The following is an 18,800-nucleotide window of genomic DNA, read 5'->3' as shown; positions in this document are numbered from 1 at the left end:
TAATTTTGGCAGGTTTTGCTATGTTGAAGTGATTGCAGAAGTCACGTTGTTTCATTTTGGTTTAGGCAGAAGAAGAATTTCAAAAAGCACAGAAAGTGTTCGAAGAGTTTAACACTGATTTACAAGAAGAGTTGCCATCTCTGTGGTCACGGTAAGCCTAGGCAGATGTAGTAGGAAGGTTTGAAGGGGAATTAAGGAAAGGGAACAAGGGGATTTTAAGGAGATGAAAGAAAACGGTTTGCTGATTCCTTGAAGATCCCATCCATTATCTTTTTGAAATATAATAAAAGGAAAAATGCCTGCAAATGATCCAAAATTATACTTATTATAAGTGTGTTTATGCTTATTTCTTTCAGTGTGTCTTGGCACTTAAGATTCATTATCATATCTTCATTCTGAGGTGCAAAAAGATCTCCATTTTATGGGTAAAGAACTGTGTCAGAGCACAGAATGGCAGATCGGGACTGTGACCCACTGCTTCCATAACCTTTCTCAGACACCTTGGTGGTGGACACCTGATCCTTTAAAGAAAAAAAAAGCCACTTGTAAATAAAAAGGATCAAGTGTTTCCACTGTCAAAAGTAACTGTACAGAGCAGCTACATTCTTTTCTAGATTCGCAATGGGTCTAGCTATAGGTAATTTTTCTGTAAAAGGTATTGAAACAAAGAACCTTAGAAATGTATAAAGATTTTATGACAATTGTTGTTTCCCAGTTCCTATAAGGTGCTACCAAAGCAGTAAAAGAAGGGAAAAACAACATTATAACTACATCAGAATATACATTTCATAGTTTTGCACTATGATGTAAAAGCATTTGATGGCATAGTTCATTCATTTAAGATGTTTAATCATGAATTGTGTTTATGCAGAAAATGCAGACATAATGAATGAGAGAACAAAAGCAGTAGAAAATAAGCATCTCATTAGTGTGCTATGTTCTTTAACAAATGACAGTCTGGAGTGGAAATGTGTTGTGAGTCACTGAAGTATCCTTTGTCTTCTCTGCCTTCTAAATTAATTCCTGTTAAATTCCAGATCAATAGAGGGTTTTCTTGCTGTGTTTCTGCCTATTTCAGTTGAAAAGCTTCTTAGCACTTCAAGATATTTGTTTTATGGGCTTACTAAATCTAAAACTGCATATGAATTATTTAGAGTAAGGGCCCTTTTATTTCAATATGTGTGTTTCCCACTAACTAGTCTCAGGGAAAGGTAGAATTTAATTTGAGCAATAGGCATAATTTAGAAAGCAATTGCTTTCGGAGTAATTTTTTTCTTAGTTATTATGATTCTTCAGGAAGGAAGTAATCCATTGAGTTGACATTTTGCAGGCTTATTCTTATGCCAAAGGTGATGTTTGTTAATAAAAGTTTGGAGAAATTACACATGAAAGTTTTAAATAGGAAAAAGAATAATTCAAAACCTAAGAAAGCACCTGCTACTTTTGAAGTGTACAAGAGGTATGTAAGCACTTGTCCCAAGCACAATGTTTGACTGCATGTGCAAAAATGTCTAGTCTACAGTAGAAATTATTTTCTCTTGCACACACACGCATGTATTTCAGGGCTGATTTCTTTAAGGAGGGCTGAGCATGGGACACCCACCCCGAGGCCATGCTGAGCTCTATAACGTAAAGTTGCCTCCAGATGCGCGCGTGTCGCATAGGCGCTGCGACAGCATCTAAGGCGCAGGCGCTCACAGTTTCGGAGCGGTACCTCTCTCCTTTCGGTTGCCTGCTGTCTGGTGGGAGACAGGGTACCCAGAGCACCTTGCCTTCCGTGTGCTTTGACACACTCATGCCAAATCCTTTTCCAGTCTTCCCTTTCTCTAAAACGAGCTGAAGCCTGCCTCTGTGGAGTGGTCTCAAATTGGTTCACTCTGTGCCGTGGGAAATATGATGGTTCTTAACACAAACAGAAATAATCACGAACAAACAAACATGTCTGAAATTTTGATATTTGATCCAATTATTTGCTTTGCTGAGAATAATAGTCAAGAATGTTGCTTGTAGTCTGGGAAAAAAGTAATTAATTTGCCTTTGTGGCCCTCCCACCCCTATCTTTTATTCTCTTTTTCCTTTCTTTGTGCCATCCTCTGTAGACGAGTTGGCTTCTATGTGAACACCTTCAAAAATGTATCCAGCCTCGAAGCCAAGTTTCACAAGGAAATAGCTTTAGTGAGTAAAAATGAATATCTCATGTATGATGGCTTATGTGATATCCACAACAGCAAGCAAATGTCTTGTAGTGCAGCAGTAAAAATCTAGCAGAGGCACGCATGAGAATTTGCCTTAGACCCAGATTTGTAGCATAACCTCTGTATTCGTTTCTGCTTGCCGTTTTTGTACTCTCCTTAAGTAAAGGGCAGCCCATAGAATTTTGGACTCCAGTGCATTGTCAGTTGTAGCATTAAATTCACTTTCTATTTTGATAACTTCTCCATTCTTTTAGCATACTGTTGCCTTCAGTATTTTTTCCATGTCCAATTGCTAAGCATCTCATTGCTTTCATCAGTATGAGAAAAACATGTCAAGTGTTCCCTTCAAGACTGCTATATATATTGTCAGCAATGCAACATTATTTCTGTGCCTGTTAGGCAAATCGAGCAGTTTCAGTGAGGATCTTTGGAATGTGCCTTGCTAAATGGTAGTGTACTATCTAGAGTAACCTGCTTAATAGGAACCAAAATTGTTTGGAAAACCTGCTTGACTGAAGTCCCACATAAATTGTGATTAGGTTTTTGAGGTGAAAACATGAATCTTCTTGGCTACCCATATTGCTTTAAACTTTAGACGTCCTCCTTCATCAGAGATCATGCAGCAGTCACGCTTACAAACTTGTTCTCTGAAAACCAGCTTATGTTTTTGAAGAGATGTCTTTGATTCTATGGATTTTTGTAGGTTTCCACTTAGATTTTTGATATACGTGGCACTGAGTATTTTTGGAAGAATCTATATGCCATTTTAAAGTTATCAGATTATATATTTTCAGGTTATCAGTTATCAGACCAGATTTATCACCTGTGTTTTTAATCATGACTACAGTGCTTCATATAAACTCAGGCAAGTGTTTTGTTTTCTCAGCTATGTCACAAACTATATGAAGTGATGACGAAGCTGGGAGATCAGCACGCAGACAAGGCCTTCACCATTCAAGGGGCACCAAGGTGAATTTACTGCTTTTTTTAATGACTTGTATTGCCGTAGGCTTTGTGGGTTTCAGCGTATGTAGTAATCACCTATAACATGTGCAGCGATTGCTGCACAACGCGGTCACTGGGTCCGTTCATTCAGGATGGTAGATGAAGGTACCTTGGATGATATTCTTCTCCACGTGAGTGAAGGTGCAAAACTTCCTTCATCACCCACTTATTTTCCCTTTCAAAAAAAGAATAAAGGCCAGATTCTAAGTTGTTGCAATCTAGCCTAGTTCATTGTAGAATGTTACACCAATTTGCACCAGCTAAGTATAGAGCTCATTTATTCTTAGTTTACAGCAATGTTGCTAACTCTCATAATTTTTTTAAAGCTTCAAAATATTTAGATGTGTTTTTAACTCCTAAAAGCATATGATTAGGTGAGAATCCCAACCTTTGTAAGTCATCTTTTATCTCTTCTGCTCATGTGGAAGAGTCAAGAAATGTGGTCTGAGAATGCATCATAAAAGCTGAAGTAAAAAGAAGGTCACAAAATACCATATTTTTAATGACTTTCAAGATAAATGTTGTCTTAAAATAAAAACACAAGCAAAGAAAGTTTAAGATCAGATGGTGCTTTATTAAGGTCAGTGGATGCCAGTGCAGTATTTCTGATTTTTTGCTTGCAACAAATGTAGCCTTTCTGCCCTATTCTGATCTCTTGGTACTGTAATAGTGATAGGCAGGAGAGGTTGAAATTATAAAACAGTGAGACTTACAAAAACACAATGATATTTAGAGTGAATACATAAATCCTGAGTTTCCAGCCCATCCCAGCTCATCAGAAGCAATCAGAACAATGTTACAGCTACTGCTAATTTGCCCTCAAACTGGACTCAGATTAGCAACAATTAAGACTGACCGAACAATATAACATCTGCCCCAAACATATGGCTGATATTTCTATATTTGTTTTGATCTCATTTTGGAAGAATAAAGAATGAAATATTGAACTTTCTGATCTAGTGCAAAATTCAGAACTACTTTATTAAGAACATGTCCAAAATTTTTATTTTGGATTAGTTCAGTGTTAATCCATGCTCATTTATAATTACACACTGCCTCCAGAGTTATTAGATCATGCATCACCACTTACAGCCCCTTTAGGATGGACTCACGAGCTGGACTATGTTTCTATAAAGGATTTGTAAAATACTTTTATGGGATGAAATGTAATGTTGGAAAACTTCAAGCAGTTTTTGTCACAAACAGGTATTTTGTCCACCTGTGTCTCCTAGACCACGTTCAGCATGCGCATGCTCATTCCCACTGAATTACTTGTTCCGTCAATGAGAGAAAAAACTAACAATTATTGCTGCAAATGAGTAGACATAGGTTAATGCAGTGTGATCTTCTTCACTTATTTTTAAAAGGCTTTTTAAGAATACATTATTTAAAAAAATTTTTAAATGGTTTTTAAAATACTTTTTTTTTAGTTGCCACATTACTCTCTTTTGCTGTACTGTTCACAGAGCCTTGCGTGAAAATCTGGATAGATTTTTGACTTCTATTAGTAGTTACGGTACTCTAAAAGACTACTCAGGAGTGGGTCTTTGTAAGATAAAACAGCTTTCCTTTTTAGATGCTTGAGAAGTAGATACTAGACAAGTACAGTATCTAATCTTTCTTTTTAAGAACTGCATAAAAAGAAACATCTTAAAAACTTGTATGCTACTGAATACTCTATCCTGAAGGCAAATATTGTACTTGGGAAAGAAATTTCTTAATAACTGCTTATTTTTTCTTTTTTAATATTTCCACAGAAAGAGGTGGTGAGTGTGAGCTCAGTCTGTCCTTTCCAAAGAACGAATTTTTCTTGCGTTAGCATTAGGAACATGTTTATGGTATGGTCTTCTCAATCAGGTAGTGCTTCTGTTCTCCCTGAAGATGTGTAGGAGTTGCTCTTCTTTTACCAAGTACTGTGTGGTCATTGAGTGCTGTAGTTTATAGCCTCCCCGAGTTGTAAGCTTTCAGCATTTCTAGGTAGCTGAATATGTCTCAGTGTTTGCACCAGGTCCTTGCATGGGAAGGGCAGATCCTTTCTCAGGACTTCATCAGATCTTTTCTTAGTATCAGCAGAGCTCTGCTGAAGCTGCTTGACTACTGCTTGTTTATAGTTGTGGTGAGTCCTCCCTCTAAATAGTGATATCCATATAATAATCTTGGTTGTGTTTTGTTTTATTGGAACCTTTCTGAATTTGCTGAGCTTTTAAGATTATTTGCATTATTCATTCTTACACCTTCTCCTGGGCTTTTTGTCTTCAGAGCGTTTTATTCTGAGAACTGTGTGAAGCGAAGACGATAATTCCATCTCACATTTTATCATAGTTACACACTTATACATGAAACATTATTTCAAATACAGGATCTGAAAAAATGCAGGTACTCTGTTTCCCTCAAGTTATAATGATCAGGTAAACACATGTTCCAAAAATCAAGATCACTCAAAATTATAACTTTAAATTTTGTGGCCATTGGCATTACATCAGCGATGCAGTTCAACTATTGCATCAAATTGTCAAGGTAATAAGTCAGCACGATATATATATCCTTGCCATTGCTTTGCTTCTGTCTAGTGATTCAGGTCCACTCCGCATTGCAAAAACACCGTCACCGCCGGAGGAAGTCTCTCCCCTGCCTAGCCCTACTGCTAGTCCCAACCATATGCTGGCACCAGCATCTCCGGCACCAGCCCGGCCTAAGTCACCCACACAGGTAAGCGCAAACCTAACAGGAGAAGGTGGCCTGTTGTACAGTAAAAGAGAGCTGAGATGGTGTATGTAGTGGATTTTTCATCTAAGCAGTGACTGAGAAATGGCAGGGACACCACTGGCTCCACTGATCTCTGTTCTGTTCTTCGTTGTTCATCCCTGTGTCACAAGCACGGGTGGAAAGTGGTTATATAAGGTGGAGTGAAGAAAATTAAAGGTGCCTGGTGAACGGGGGGACTTGTGGTGACACAGCAAAACACTTTAAAAGTTGCATAGTCTCTAAGGATCTGTAACCCCGCAGTGATAGTCTAAAAAACCTATTTCTGAAACCTCCTCATGAATTTTGGTACATATATATTGCTGCTCCTCATTCATGTTCGAATTTATGCCTACCCTGGAAAAAAATTAGCCAGTGAGTATCACTGGTCTGGCCAGCGTGGATTTCCCTCTAAAACAGTAAATAATACAGCTAGCTTAAATACCACTGTGATAATTACTGATAATTAAAGGCTTATTGGTTGTTATTAACACTGAATTGAGAAGGTTGGTGCTGTTGGAGTCATTTCTATTCTCACCAGTACTGGTGAAATAAGAATAAGTTTCATGAAAGGCGTCATCTGCAGCGTGAGTTGTACATGATACTTCATGAACATAATCAAACACAAAACTTGTTACTGACATTTTCAGAATGGGGGATAGCTGCTATACTGGTTGCTATTTCTATGGGGGGAACACATCAGAAGAAACTTAGTTTTGCATTTGATCACATGTGAGCACACTTGTTTTCTCTGGTCTCTCAAAATGTGACACCTCATTGCCTGAATATTCATTTGATACAAATAGTGTAGTCTTACTCGTGACAGTGGTGTTATGTCACTATACCACCTTGGGATTTTTTCTTCATATCTTGACAGATTTTAAAATTACACAATAATATTTGGTATTATTCCAAGCAATTAGTTTGTCATATGAATCTCTGGAGAGCAGAGAGAGTTAGTAACCTAAGCATCTGTGAAGTCCTGTGGTTCCCAGAGATTATATGCTCTTAGCATTAAATGAGCTTTAAACAGGTGGGCAGGGACAAAATCCCAAAGCAAATGGGAATGAACTTAAGAAGCCAAAAAGCTGCAGAGGCTTGGTTCTGTGCAGCATCGCCCTTCCAACTATCGGCTGCATGGGAGGGGAAGTGTCTTGCACTGTGTGCCCATCACAGCAGAAAAAAATCAGCCAAGAAATGCTTTTGTATGAAATCTTAAACCTTGAGTTGGAATGAGTTTGAAACATACAGTTGTTTTGCTTGTCCCACAATGCTTTTTTCAAGGCATTTGGTGGTGAACAACCGAACAGTTCCTTTCAACCCGTGGTTTATTCCCACATTTAAGGTGAAGCAGCAGAGATAAAAACCTAACACAAATTGTTTAGGTCTAGCTTAAAGCTCTTTCTTTTATCCCTGAAATAGTCTGTGACATTTTTGCTGTCTGCCTAGCTGAGGAAAGGTCCGCCAGTCCCACCACTGCCTAAGCTCACGCCCACCAAGGAGTTGCAACAGGAGAACATCATTAACTTCTTTGATGACAACTTTGTTCCAGAAATCAATGTGACGACCCCATCACAGGTAAGCTGCAGAGGATGGTGTGTGGGTCCAACTTGCAATCACCCTGAGTTCTCCAAGATGGTGGCCTTAGCTCTGATCTCCATGGGGAGGGAGGAGGAGGGTGCAGGTGGAAGGCAGAGGCACAATTACGATTTTATATTATCTTGGAAGGGTCACACATATGATACTTTATCTTTTAATTGGTCGTGCATAATCACTCAAAAGGGCTTGCATTGCTAACATATTGAATAAAAAGAGAGATTTCCTGAGAGGCCTGACTAAAAATACTGTGAAGCACAGGCATGTTTGAGATTTAACTGAATGCAGATTTCCTTACAAGCTAAGAGTTCATCTAAGATGCTTTTTTTTTTAATCCCAAGCATCTCAAGTGACACTTTACAGTGATCCTTGGTTACTTCTGTTTCCTCCATCAAAATCATAAAAAGTATTCCTTTCTTCCCTTAGAGGGATTCAAAAAAAAAATTGGAATTTAAGTGTTTTAATCAACTTGTTGCAGGTATAAAAGGCTGCTCCAGCTAGATTAATCAGTCACTTGGTTTTGACTCATAGAAACATTACTTAAACAGCAGAGGACTGAACAAAAATGCTTTTATCTCATTGTTATAAAATTATGAAATTTTAAAAAATTGCATATAACAAACAGGAAAGCCAGAGTTGTGTAAAATAAGTCTGTATAATTTGTATTCAGTTACTCGGCTTTTATGCAGTTATGGTAACTGCTGGTTGTTCAGTAATGGACCCTTTCCATTATGGTAATTACAACTCTGAAATCTGAGCCTGTGTCTGCTAGACTGGGGAGAAATATGCAGATCTGAAGCTTATGCAGAATGTTTATGAATTTTTGTTTTCATGTGGATTTTTTTTTTGTACTAATTCATTTGACAACACAGGAGAACGTAGGCACACAAATGAAAACCAAAATTATTTTCAAGAATTTGAACATGTGATGTTTTGTTTTCTTATGGAGGGGAGAAAAAGGCATTGCCATCCATAGGGATCTAACTTGGAAAAGAGTAATTTATGGTTAAATCCCCGTGCAATTAAAGAATAAATGGCAGCTTCCAGCATGCAGCCACTGCTGGGCCCTCCAGCTGAAGGGAGATGGCAGGTCTGTTACGTCATTGTACCCTGACTTCATGGGAGTTACCACTCTGGCAGCATCAGCCTTAATGTCAGTGGTAAGAGTCGGTGTAACCTGTGCTAGATGTGGTCCCTTGCATTAAATGCTGTATCCACCTAACCTTCACCTGTCAGGCCATGCAGGGAAGCAGAAATGGAATTGGTTTGCATTTTCCATGAAGAGCTGACACTGGAACGTGGCTTTAAATGAGCGTAAGTCACATTTCCAGAATCTTTACATCCTTTCTACAAGAGATTGGTATAAAAATGGAATGGCGTAATAAAGGTGGGGCGTGCTGCTGGGAACTGAAATCTTTCCCTTGTCTGTCAAGGAAAAAATTATTTCCCTTCAGTGAGGGATTTCTCTCCTTCCCTCCTTCACAGTCAATGACCTGGGAATGACCTAAGCTATTCCCTGGCCATCTTCTCGCGAATGATCTGCACTTCTCCCTCCACAAAACCCCATCACTAAAGCATCCTTACAGTATCTCGGATCTCTGAGTATGTACAGGCATACACAAATAGTGTGATGTAATAGTGTTTATATCCTTCTGTAAGAGAACCAGTTACTGCAAATATATTGCATGAAAATCACAGGGAACATGGACTTACTCTTCTTGGTGCTTACAGCATCTCCTGTACTCCCAGAGCTCTTGATGGGCAGTGTGGAGGAAGCTATCGAGCCTGCAGAGCCCTCAAATGGTGCAGGACTTCCCAAAGGACCACCACTGGTGTCTCTGGCACTGTCCTCACTCAGAGACACAAAACCAACAGGCTGATGAATAGAGCTTTGCTGCTTTAATCCCATGTTTCAGAGAGGATTATGAACAGGCCAACACTTTTCTCCTCCGGAACACAAATAACCTGTAATTGTTGTTGTCCATAACCTTTCTTTACCAAGCAGTACTAATGCATTTGGTGCTGTGCGAGATGTTGAAAGAAAATTCTGCTTGATGCTGTTGAATATTTTGGCCCTAATTCAACAAAGCAGCTCACACTTCCAGTTTATTCTTTTCCAAGAGTGGATTTAGTTACTGCTAAGTAAAAGAAAGATGTGAGATGTGATATCCAGGTGACTGGATGAAAGGGTCATTTAGAATGAGTGTGTCTTGCTTTATGTCTTGTTTTCTTCACATCACATTGCCTCCCATGTCTTTGGTGTAGTGTGCTGGGGTGTGGAGACAACCTGACACAATGTGGATATCCTTGCTGCTTTGGCTACTAAATTAAAAATCAGATAACAATTTTCATGGGTGATGGTGTTTCTTTGGTTTTGGATAGCTGCTTAAACAAGATATTGCTGGTGGTCCAATTACTAGTCTTCAGCTACTAGCTTGCACACTGCAGGTCTTTATAATATGCCCCCTCCAGGTACTTAACAGAGTACAGAGCTGAGTGTGTCCAACAGCTCTGAAGGAAATAACCCATGTCTAATGAGGTTATTTTAAGGCTTGTACAGACTGCGTGGAAAGAAAGGGTGGCAGTTCTGGTGGTCCTCACTGGTTTCTTGTACCTTATCCATGCCTTGTGCATACCTATCTTCTGAGAGGTACAGCCTTGCTTCTGCCACAGCCATCTCTTTCAAATGTGGCATTTATTCATGCTTTGTCATGCTATGGTGGAATTAACACAGGATGATTGGCAGGCCTTCTTGTCACAGCTTTGTCCTTTGTTGAGGGATTTCCTGAGGTTCCTGTTTCTCTTACATATCCATCTAATGTGATATCTGTTATGCTATATGTTTATTTGGGCCTTGGCTCCTAGAGTTATGACAAATGTTCTATTCATTTTGGTCTGAGTGTAATGGGTAATGGTAATTTTTGCAGTGATCAGTACCCTGTCACTACAGATACCTTAGCTGTCATCACGCATGGCCTAAGTGAAACTCCTATTCATTTGACTCAGTCCTCATAAACATCAACTTCATTCTTGGACCTCACTGAAAGATAATTCACTTTTCCATCTCCATCCATTTCTGATCGTATGCTAGCTGATGCTGTGTTGTTTCATCAAGCTATATGACTGTATGACTGCTAGTGCCTCAGGAGCGTGTGTGATGAAGTCTAAATGCATCAGACAAAAAGTATGACAGAATTAATGTAATGCTGGTTACTGGTGGGCTGTTTTGGTTTTGACTGCTTAAAGTGTGAGACCGTAACACTGGCTTCAGTGTGTCAGACTAGTTATTGGTCATTACCAGTGTCCAGAAGCAGAGGCCGAGGGAAGACTATAAGACAAGGCAAGCAAAGTTGATACTCCTTATACCCACTTCCATAGTCTCCCAGCCTCCAGCCATTTGCGGTTCTGGGTCTTCCTCAACATGGTTTCTACGTATTTAGTAATCATCAGCAGACAACTTTGACACAAATTGGTTCAGTCTTTTAGCACATGTAAATTTTTCACATTCACTCTACCTGATGGCAAGGAGGTCCCCAGCTGAACTCTGTGCTACATGGAGCACCACCACCTTTTCTTTAGTCCACATCTGCCCCCACCAACTTCACTGACACCCGCCTTCCTGCTTTGGAGGAGTCATGGAGCTGTCAGACCCCAGTGCCTCTCATGCTGGTGTAGACCCCACTCACATCACCCCTAGCACTCCTCTTCCAGACTGAAGAGTTCCAGATCACTCTGTCATTCCTAGCATGGGAGCTGAGGAGCTATTTGGACCACAATTTCAGGTGGCACGGAGAGGTCACATGTCTTTGGCATATGGAAGCCATTAATTACCTACATTTGAATATCTGTTTACCAATAGTAATGCTAATTTGGAAAGTTTACACTCTTAAATGTTTTAATAATAGAAAAGCTTTGTTTATTTATTTTACTATTATTGTCATCATCGTCATCATTGTTATTATCTCCTAGTTTTGCTGTTCTTACTACTGCCCTGTTGTTGTAGACTTCCCCTGGCTTACACTTTGGTCACAGTCAGGACTAGGATATTGGACTATGTGGTCTGACCCTGCGTTACCATTCTTACGTAAGATTATATGTGAATGAATAATTTCCCATGATACCGTTTCCAGTTTGAACTCTTTTCAGTATCATTCTAATGAATACCTGTCGTGGTTTAGCCCCAACTGGCAGCTAAACACCACGCAGCCACTCGCTCACTCCCCCGCAGTGGGATGGGGGAAGTAAAAGTGAGGAAACTCATGGTTTGAGATAAAGACAGTTTAACAAGTAAAGCAAAAGCTGCGCACGCAAGCAAAGCAAAGCAAAACAAGGAATCCATTCACCACTCCCCATGGGCAGGCAGGTGTTCAGCCATCTCCAGGACAGCAGGGCTCCATCACGTGTAATGATTTCTTGGGAAGATTGACGCCATCACTCCGAAAGTCCCTTCACCCCTTCCTTCTTCTTCGTCCCAGCTTTATATACTGAGCATGACATCATATGGTATGGAATATCCCTTTGGCCAGCCTGGGTCAGCTGTCCTGGCCGTGTCCCCTCCCAACTTCCCGTGCACCCCCAGCCTTCTTGCTGGCAGTCCAGCACGAGAAGCTGGACTGTCCTTGACTGCTTAGCAACAACTCAAAACATCAGTACGTTATCAACAGTTTCTCATCCCAAATCCAAAACACAGCCTCACACTGGCTTCTGTGAAGAAAATTAACTCTATCCTGGCTGAAACCAGGACAATACCTTACTATCTACTTATTCTGTACATCGAAAGACAAACTTCTCTCACTCTTTAATAAATACTGCACAACTACCAGTAGGCAGTACTAACCTTGTTACCAAAACCAAGATGCTTGCCTATTTATCAGTAGTGATAATTAAATCTCAGCTACAGTTGCATGCTAATTAAAATTTTATGTTGAAGCATGCTAATTATTTGTTCATGTAACTTTACAACAGGAAAGACCTGTAACCCATTGAACCAATATATATACTTATAGTGACCTCAGAGGCCTTGGCTAATTCATTAATTGCAAACAAAAAAAGGCTCTACTGTGTAATCCAGTTTTGTAAGAGCAAAGCAGTGTAGCAAGATTTAGTTACCATTATGTAAGATGTTTCCTAAAGTTTAGAGCTAAAGGCAGCATTAAATCTAAGTTGGTATTCAAGTTCAGGATTTAAATTTAATCCAAATGCATTTATGTCTTTCCATATTGGCTTTTTACTGATGTTTGTGTTTGGGGAGAGATTCACTTCTTAGAATGTATGGACATTGGCTACATTTATGTAGTTTTTAATTTTGGTGTCTGTCTCAAAGCACTTTAAAAGGGCCTTCACAGTCAAACAGTGAACACTCAGCACTTTTTCAAAAAGGCTGCAATTTGTTTAGCCTGAAAAGGCAAAGCTGCACTACAGAGAAAACAAAGGCATTGTAAGAGTGAAGCTCATAAAAATAAAAATTAAAGTTACACTAAAGCTCAGGAATATCGTCAGGCTTGCACCTTGCACCACAGATAGAAAGTGTCTGACAGAATTTTTTTTTTCCTTAGACCTGTTAATAAGTTGCTGCCCAGGGCAGCTTTTGAAAGATGAGTTTTTCAAGAGTCATGTTTCTCTTCTAACAGAATGAAGTTCCTGAAGCTAAGAAGGAGGAATCTTTGCTAGATTTGGACTTTGACCCTTTCAAGCCAGAAGTTGTATCAACAGGAGTTACTCATTCACCCATGTCTCAGGTATCTTTTTGCCTTGAGGTAGGCGAAGCATATGAATGCAACGTGCTGTGATGGGTCGCACAGATTTGCCTCATGTACTAATGAGCAGCGTATCTGCAGTGTCGGAAAAACTTCCTGAGCAGCTGTAGTCAGCCATCTGTCTTTCCTCTTCGGTAACCCTGTACTTGATGATGTACTGGAAGGAGAGGAAATTGTCAGGTAGTAAAATGCGATGTCTGACAGTGAGAATGGTTACTGGTACCTTGGCCTTGACTTCAAAATCCCATAATTTTCCATCTTTAGAATAACTCTTAGTGGCAGCATTATAATTCTCCAGTGCCTGTTTTTCTGACTATTTTTCTGACCTGGCTTTGACTCTTTGTGTTTGGAAAGATGCCTCAGGGGACCTAGGTCTCATGGAGTCAGCATGCAATTGCTTTGCTGTGATGGAGTTTCTGTACCAAGCAGTGGATATGATCTGAGTGGGTTTGCTTTTATAAATCTATTTTAGACCTAACCTCAAGGAAATGAGAGGATGGAATAGGATGTTTCCTTGTAGGATGTTATGTTAAAGAAATTCTTCATTCTGTGGTAATGTTTGCCATGGTAGTTTCTTGCAGCAATATGAAAAAAAGAAGAGAAGTAAAAGGAAAAAAAAGGCTTATACATCAAATTGCTGATTTTCATTGGCTTACCCTAGGGGACCTGCTATTTTAGGATCCAGAACTCAGCCTCACTACCCATAGGGCCAATAGCACAGTAGGGAAGTTCTCCTGGCCAGCAGAGCTGTAGCTCTGTGTTGTACACAGAGAAGAAAATGATATTAACATATTGTTAGCAAAACCTATTATCCCTGTGGCTACCATTAACCTGCCGTGTACTGTGAGACATGAGAGGACTAATCAGCTGTTCAGGAATGCAGCACTGGGAAAGGAGTGAGAAGAGAAGAAGCTTTAAGGCTGAGATAGTCCCGGTTCTCTGCTCTTCTTTTCCTCAGTTAATTAATTCTTATTTGGTGTGCAGTCCTAGGTACGTAATGAGATCTGTAGTGATCTCTGATGGGTTATGCACTGTCAGAAAAAGAGTCTACTGTCAGCACTCCAAACGTTAGCTGAAATTTCTCATTGTGGTTTGCTAGAAATGTTTACTTATAGCAGAGGCTTTGTGCATCTTCCTTGTTATTTTTCTTGCTCCCCCTAAACAGGGAGGAGGAATGGCAAGGGAAGGGGGAAAGAAATCCCTTGGGATTCAGCAGTGACAGAAAACTCTGGCTGTGACTTCACTAACCCTACCCTTTCAGATTGTCTTGTAATAACGCTGAATAGAGCAGTGGGATCATTAAACCAAAGACATTTAACTTTTGTGACAGAGCACATTTGTCCTGGCATCATATTGTACAGATTGTAGAAGAGTTTATTAGTTTAGTGGAAGTTTAGTAGAGGTATTAGTTTAGGTATTTTTAGATGCATATAGCTTTTGCCTCAGCCGTGGATATTTTCCCCTCAGCAAACTGCTGAAGTAGTGACCTGAAGACACTGTCACATGTGCCATGATGCCTTGGGAGGCCTGGCATGACTTCTGTGTTGACCATTTAATTAATTACCTCCCTCCACTGCTCTGCCAGGGTGTCAGACCACTGTAAGAGAGCCCCAGTCTGCCCTTCCTCACTTGCTTTTCTGTTTCTGTGGCTGCCTCAGAAGTGGCCTTTCTCAACGTGTCTGGCCCTCGCCTCCATTTGCTAGCCGTGGTCTGTCTCCCCTTTCCCTCAGTTTGTTCCTTCCCCCTCGTGCTCAAAGTCTCACCAACAATGAAAGGAAATTGAAAAAGTGAAAAATGAGCAATATCTCCTTCCATGGAAGTCAGTAGGACACCTACGGTTTGTGCCAGTTAGCGCTGTAAGAACAGACATACCATTTGAACGTTCAGCTAACGTTGCAGCAGCGTAAGAGGTACACTTGTGAATTACATCCACAGAAAAAGCACGTACCTGGACTTAAACCAAATTAAACTGATTGAGAAATGGCTGTTGATGTTAATTTGCTGTAAATCTGAGTAGTGAGTTATTACTGTGTCTGTTGTTTGGGAAAGCAGAAGAAGCCATTCTGTCCTTGTAAAATAAAAAGCAGGCAAGTAAAGAAGCTAAATGCAGCAATCCTTTCGAGTAAATGTTAGATGTCACATTTAACATTAGCAAATATTTCAGGAACAGTTTTACATTTTACTTTATGAACATCTTGAGTTTTTGTTTTTCATGGACTTCTACCTAGTTATGTTTTGAAGCATCTCAGACAGCTTTTGGGATCAACCAGCAGAGTTCCTTCTTATGTGGTGGGCTATTAATAGTTGGCATGAAGTTGGTTGCTTTTCTTTCATCTGTCCATTCAGCTCTTCTGCTGAGAGGTTTACTGAGACATTTACTACTTCACAGGCTGGACAAGAAAATGAAAACATTGGTCAACTTTTCTTGTTTTCTTTGCCAAAAAGCATGCCATTTTCCTTCCTGGTGTCAGAGTTATGAGAAGCCCCACTTGTTCTCAGTGGGTAGCTGGATCATTTTTTAAAGGCTAAAAAACCTGACCTACGCAAGGTCTTTAAAGCTTACACCTTGCAGAGACTCCTGTACCTGTTGAAAGCCGTTCAGTCACCAGCTCAGAACCTGGCTGTTACTCAAGCACGCAGCGGTATGAGTTTGCTGCAAAGCAACGACTGCTTTGAAGCGGGAAACACCAGAATCCATCGCATACTGCCCATCCTATTTAACCAAAAAACGTATTATGCAGATAAATACCCACATACACGTGCACCACACGTGCTAAGATATAAAATATATCTGTATTATACATATGCATATAAATAAGTTCTCTCTTGTTAGTTAATGCACACAGTTATGTAGTATGTTAAACATACAGTATATGAGCAGTATTTTTCTAAAGCCTCTTTTTTCTGCTCCTTTTTTTCAGACGTTGCCATGGGATCTATGGACGGTAAGCCTGACATTGGGATATTTCCATGCCTCTGATTTTGTTATACACTAAAAGCAAATTTATAATGTTTTTACCAAAAGCCAAGATAAGGAATTTACAGGCTGTCACAAGTACTTTCAAGTATATGAAGCCACACACAACCACAAAAAATAATCTCTGTTGCTTGGCCTACAAAACCAAAATTATGTCAGAAATCTAGGCTAATAAGATTTGCAATCATTACAGCTAGGTGTGTGTTGCTTTTATTCTCATGCCTGAATTACAGCTATTAGAGGGTAGGAATGGATGCTAGTCACCTGTTTTAATTATCTGAAGGTGTAGTTCCTCAGGAGTTTAACCCAATGGACAACCATTTTCTCAAAATTCAGGAATGAAGGGAGAATTTAACTTGACTTTGTGGGCATACAGTGAACTAGAGTTATTCACAAAAGAAGCTGCTTCTTTAGGAAACTGCACGAATCCTTCCTTCTTCCTCCTGGTGCCCAGTCACATACAGTGATCTGCAGGTAGAAACCAGCTCATTTTCGAGAGCTTTCTTTCGACTTTATGTCATGGAGATAGCTGGGTTGACTTGGGGTGGAGCTTGGTATGCTCATTATTTGACCTTTTGCAGCTTCAGCCAGCACAGAAATCTGTGAATGCTTCTCGTGCATTCAGATTTGCAGCACTGTTTTGTGAACACATGGCACATGTGATGTATATTGAATGCTCATCTCTTTCTATTGGGAAGGGTTAAATAAAGCCTAAAAAAACAGTCACGTCTGTAGGCTAGACAAAATTTCAAAGTTGTCAATATCTAGACCAACTGAAATAACCCAGAAATGTTTCACATTTATTGCTTTAATCTTATATTAGATAGCTTTATCATTGTCTTCCTTTCAAACAGCTTTATTTATAGCTTGTTAATATTATAGATGTATTCTGTATTATAGTTGTTTTCCTCTTTGTTCTAGTTTATAAAAAAAAAAGTAGTGAGCTTTGCAGCTAAATGTTTGAAATGAGTTTGAAATCTTTTACTGAGTTTCTCTTAATAGTAAGTTTTGTGCAGAGTAGCTGTTGAGCTTCCTTTGCAGCACTTTCTCTGTTCAGTGTGGCAGTGTAGATAGCTGGCTTTGTGACTTGATGCTTTACACGGTGTGGATGTAAACGCCTCTGCATAGCACAGGGTGATGGAGAATCAGAGCTGCGTGCTCAGGGCCCTCTGCAGCAACGCCTTAGCGTAAATACAAGTAAGCCCTGATGCCACTTGGGTTGCCTCCTTCCTTGTTCACTGCCTCCCAGAGCAGCCCCCCTTTTCAATTGAGATGCAGTAGGGTGCCTGCGATAAAATGTCAGTGGCTGTCAGCAAAAAGCAAGGTGTGATAAATATTCAACGTGCATGTAGAACTTCTTTTATAATGTAATCCAGAGGCTCGGAGTGTGGCTTATATTCAGGGGCCTGGGATTAGTCTTCTGTGGAGTGGCAGGAGAAGAGGACACGCCGCTCCTTGCCCAGGCCAATTTGGTAACTGGTGCTGGTTTGAGAATGACTAATTAACGAACTGCTGCTGTAACAAAGTATGTCATGTTCTTATTTTCTTTTTCTATGTACGATTTTCTTCCATACAGACAAGCAGCGAATTGGTGCAGCCGGTAAGCAAACCTCCCCCCAAAATCGTAGCCACTCTAGAGACATGCTTTAACCAGTGTGGTGTGATATATAGTTTTCTGTTTTTGTCTGTATGTGCTGCTCTTTTACATTGCAATCTACTGCCTCCAAATGTTGCAAACCGCATAGCTTTTCCTTAAACTGCTTAATTTAGTCACTTTCATTCTTTAAATTAAAATTGCTCTAGTAAAATATAAATTTTGTGTTTTCTCATCAAGTCCGCCTTTATCTTTTTCATCTTGTGTTTTTTCTTTGCTTTTCTGTCTGCTTAAAGCCTGATTCTTCAAAAAGTCTTTCCCTGTGTAACCTGGTCATGGAGGAAACCCCAAACAGTGGGTCATCAGAAGATATTAACAGATCTCAAACTGATCTAGGTTCACTCAACTGGGGCCTAGATGTTAGCACACCCAGTGTCAGCCAGGAAATGACTGCAGGCAGTTCTTTGCTTTTCCCTGGGGCAGAGCAAACCTCAAGCGAATCCACGGGTACTCTGCCAGCTAGTGTTTTGCCTGCTGTAGTTGCGTGGGAGGATGCTGCACCAGGGTCAGCTTCTGTAAACAAAAATGAGAGGACTTCACTGGAGGACGAGTTGGATGCCAAAAATGTCCCATGGGAAGATGTGGTGGCCAGTCAGCCTTTAGAGAACATAACCAGTTTTGAGACACCCATCCTGGGAACTGGTAGCTTGTTGGATGAACCTCTCCCATGTGATGTGCAAAAGGCAGAGGAAGCGCGGGAGGAAGAAGAGTGGGCAGGTGTCAAACCAAATGAAAAGGTAGAGACCAGAGTTGTTAACTACAAGGAGGTAGAAGGTACAGAGGAACTGGAAGAGCAAAGTTGTGAAATCAAAGGAAACAGTGAGGCAGAACTTCATATGGGCTTAGCAAAATCAGATCTTGAAATTTTAGTCACC

The 18,800-nt window shown here is 40.1% G+C and overlaps 1 protein-coding gene across 1 annotated transcript in view; it reads left to right on the top strand.

Annotated features, from left to right (window-relative positions):
• LOC104621538 (amphiphysin-like) overlaps positions 1-18,800 on the top strand; it is a gene marked incomplete at its 5' end in the record, with an annotated part of 66,450 nt that overhangs the window by 23,653 nt on the left and 23,997 nt on the right. The window contains 8 exon segments of the mRNA XM_010288054.1: positions 66-151; positions 2,100-2,175; positions 3,082-3,164; positions 5,771-5,909; positions 7,392-7,520; positions 13,169-13,276; positions 16,216-16,239; positions 17,848-17,871. Of these exon segments, the coding sequence (XP_010286356.1) occupies positions 66-151; positions 2,100-2,175; positions 3,082-3,164; positions 5,771-5,909; positions 7,392-7,520; positions 13,169-13,276; positions 16,216-16,239; positions 17,848-17,871 (669 nt within the window).

This window comes from Phaethon lepturus, unplaced genomic scaffold (assembly GCF_000687285.1).
Source record: "Phaethon lepturus isolate BGI_N335 unplaced genomic scaffold, ASM68728v1 scaffold6055, whole genome shotgun sequence".
Classification (NCBI taxonomy): Eukaryota; Metazoa; Chordata; class Aves; order Phaethontiformes; family Phaethontidae; genus Phaethon; species Phaethon lepturus.
This window is presented reverse-complemented; position numbering and strand designations above follow the sequence as displayed.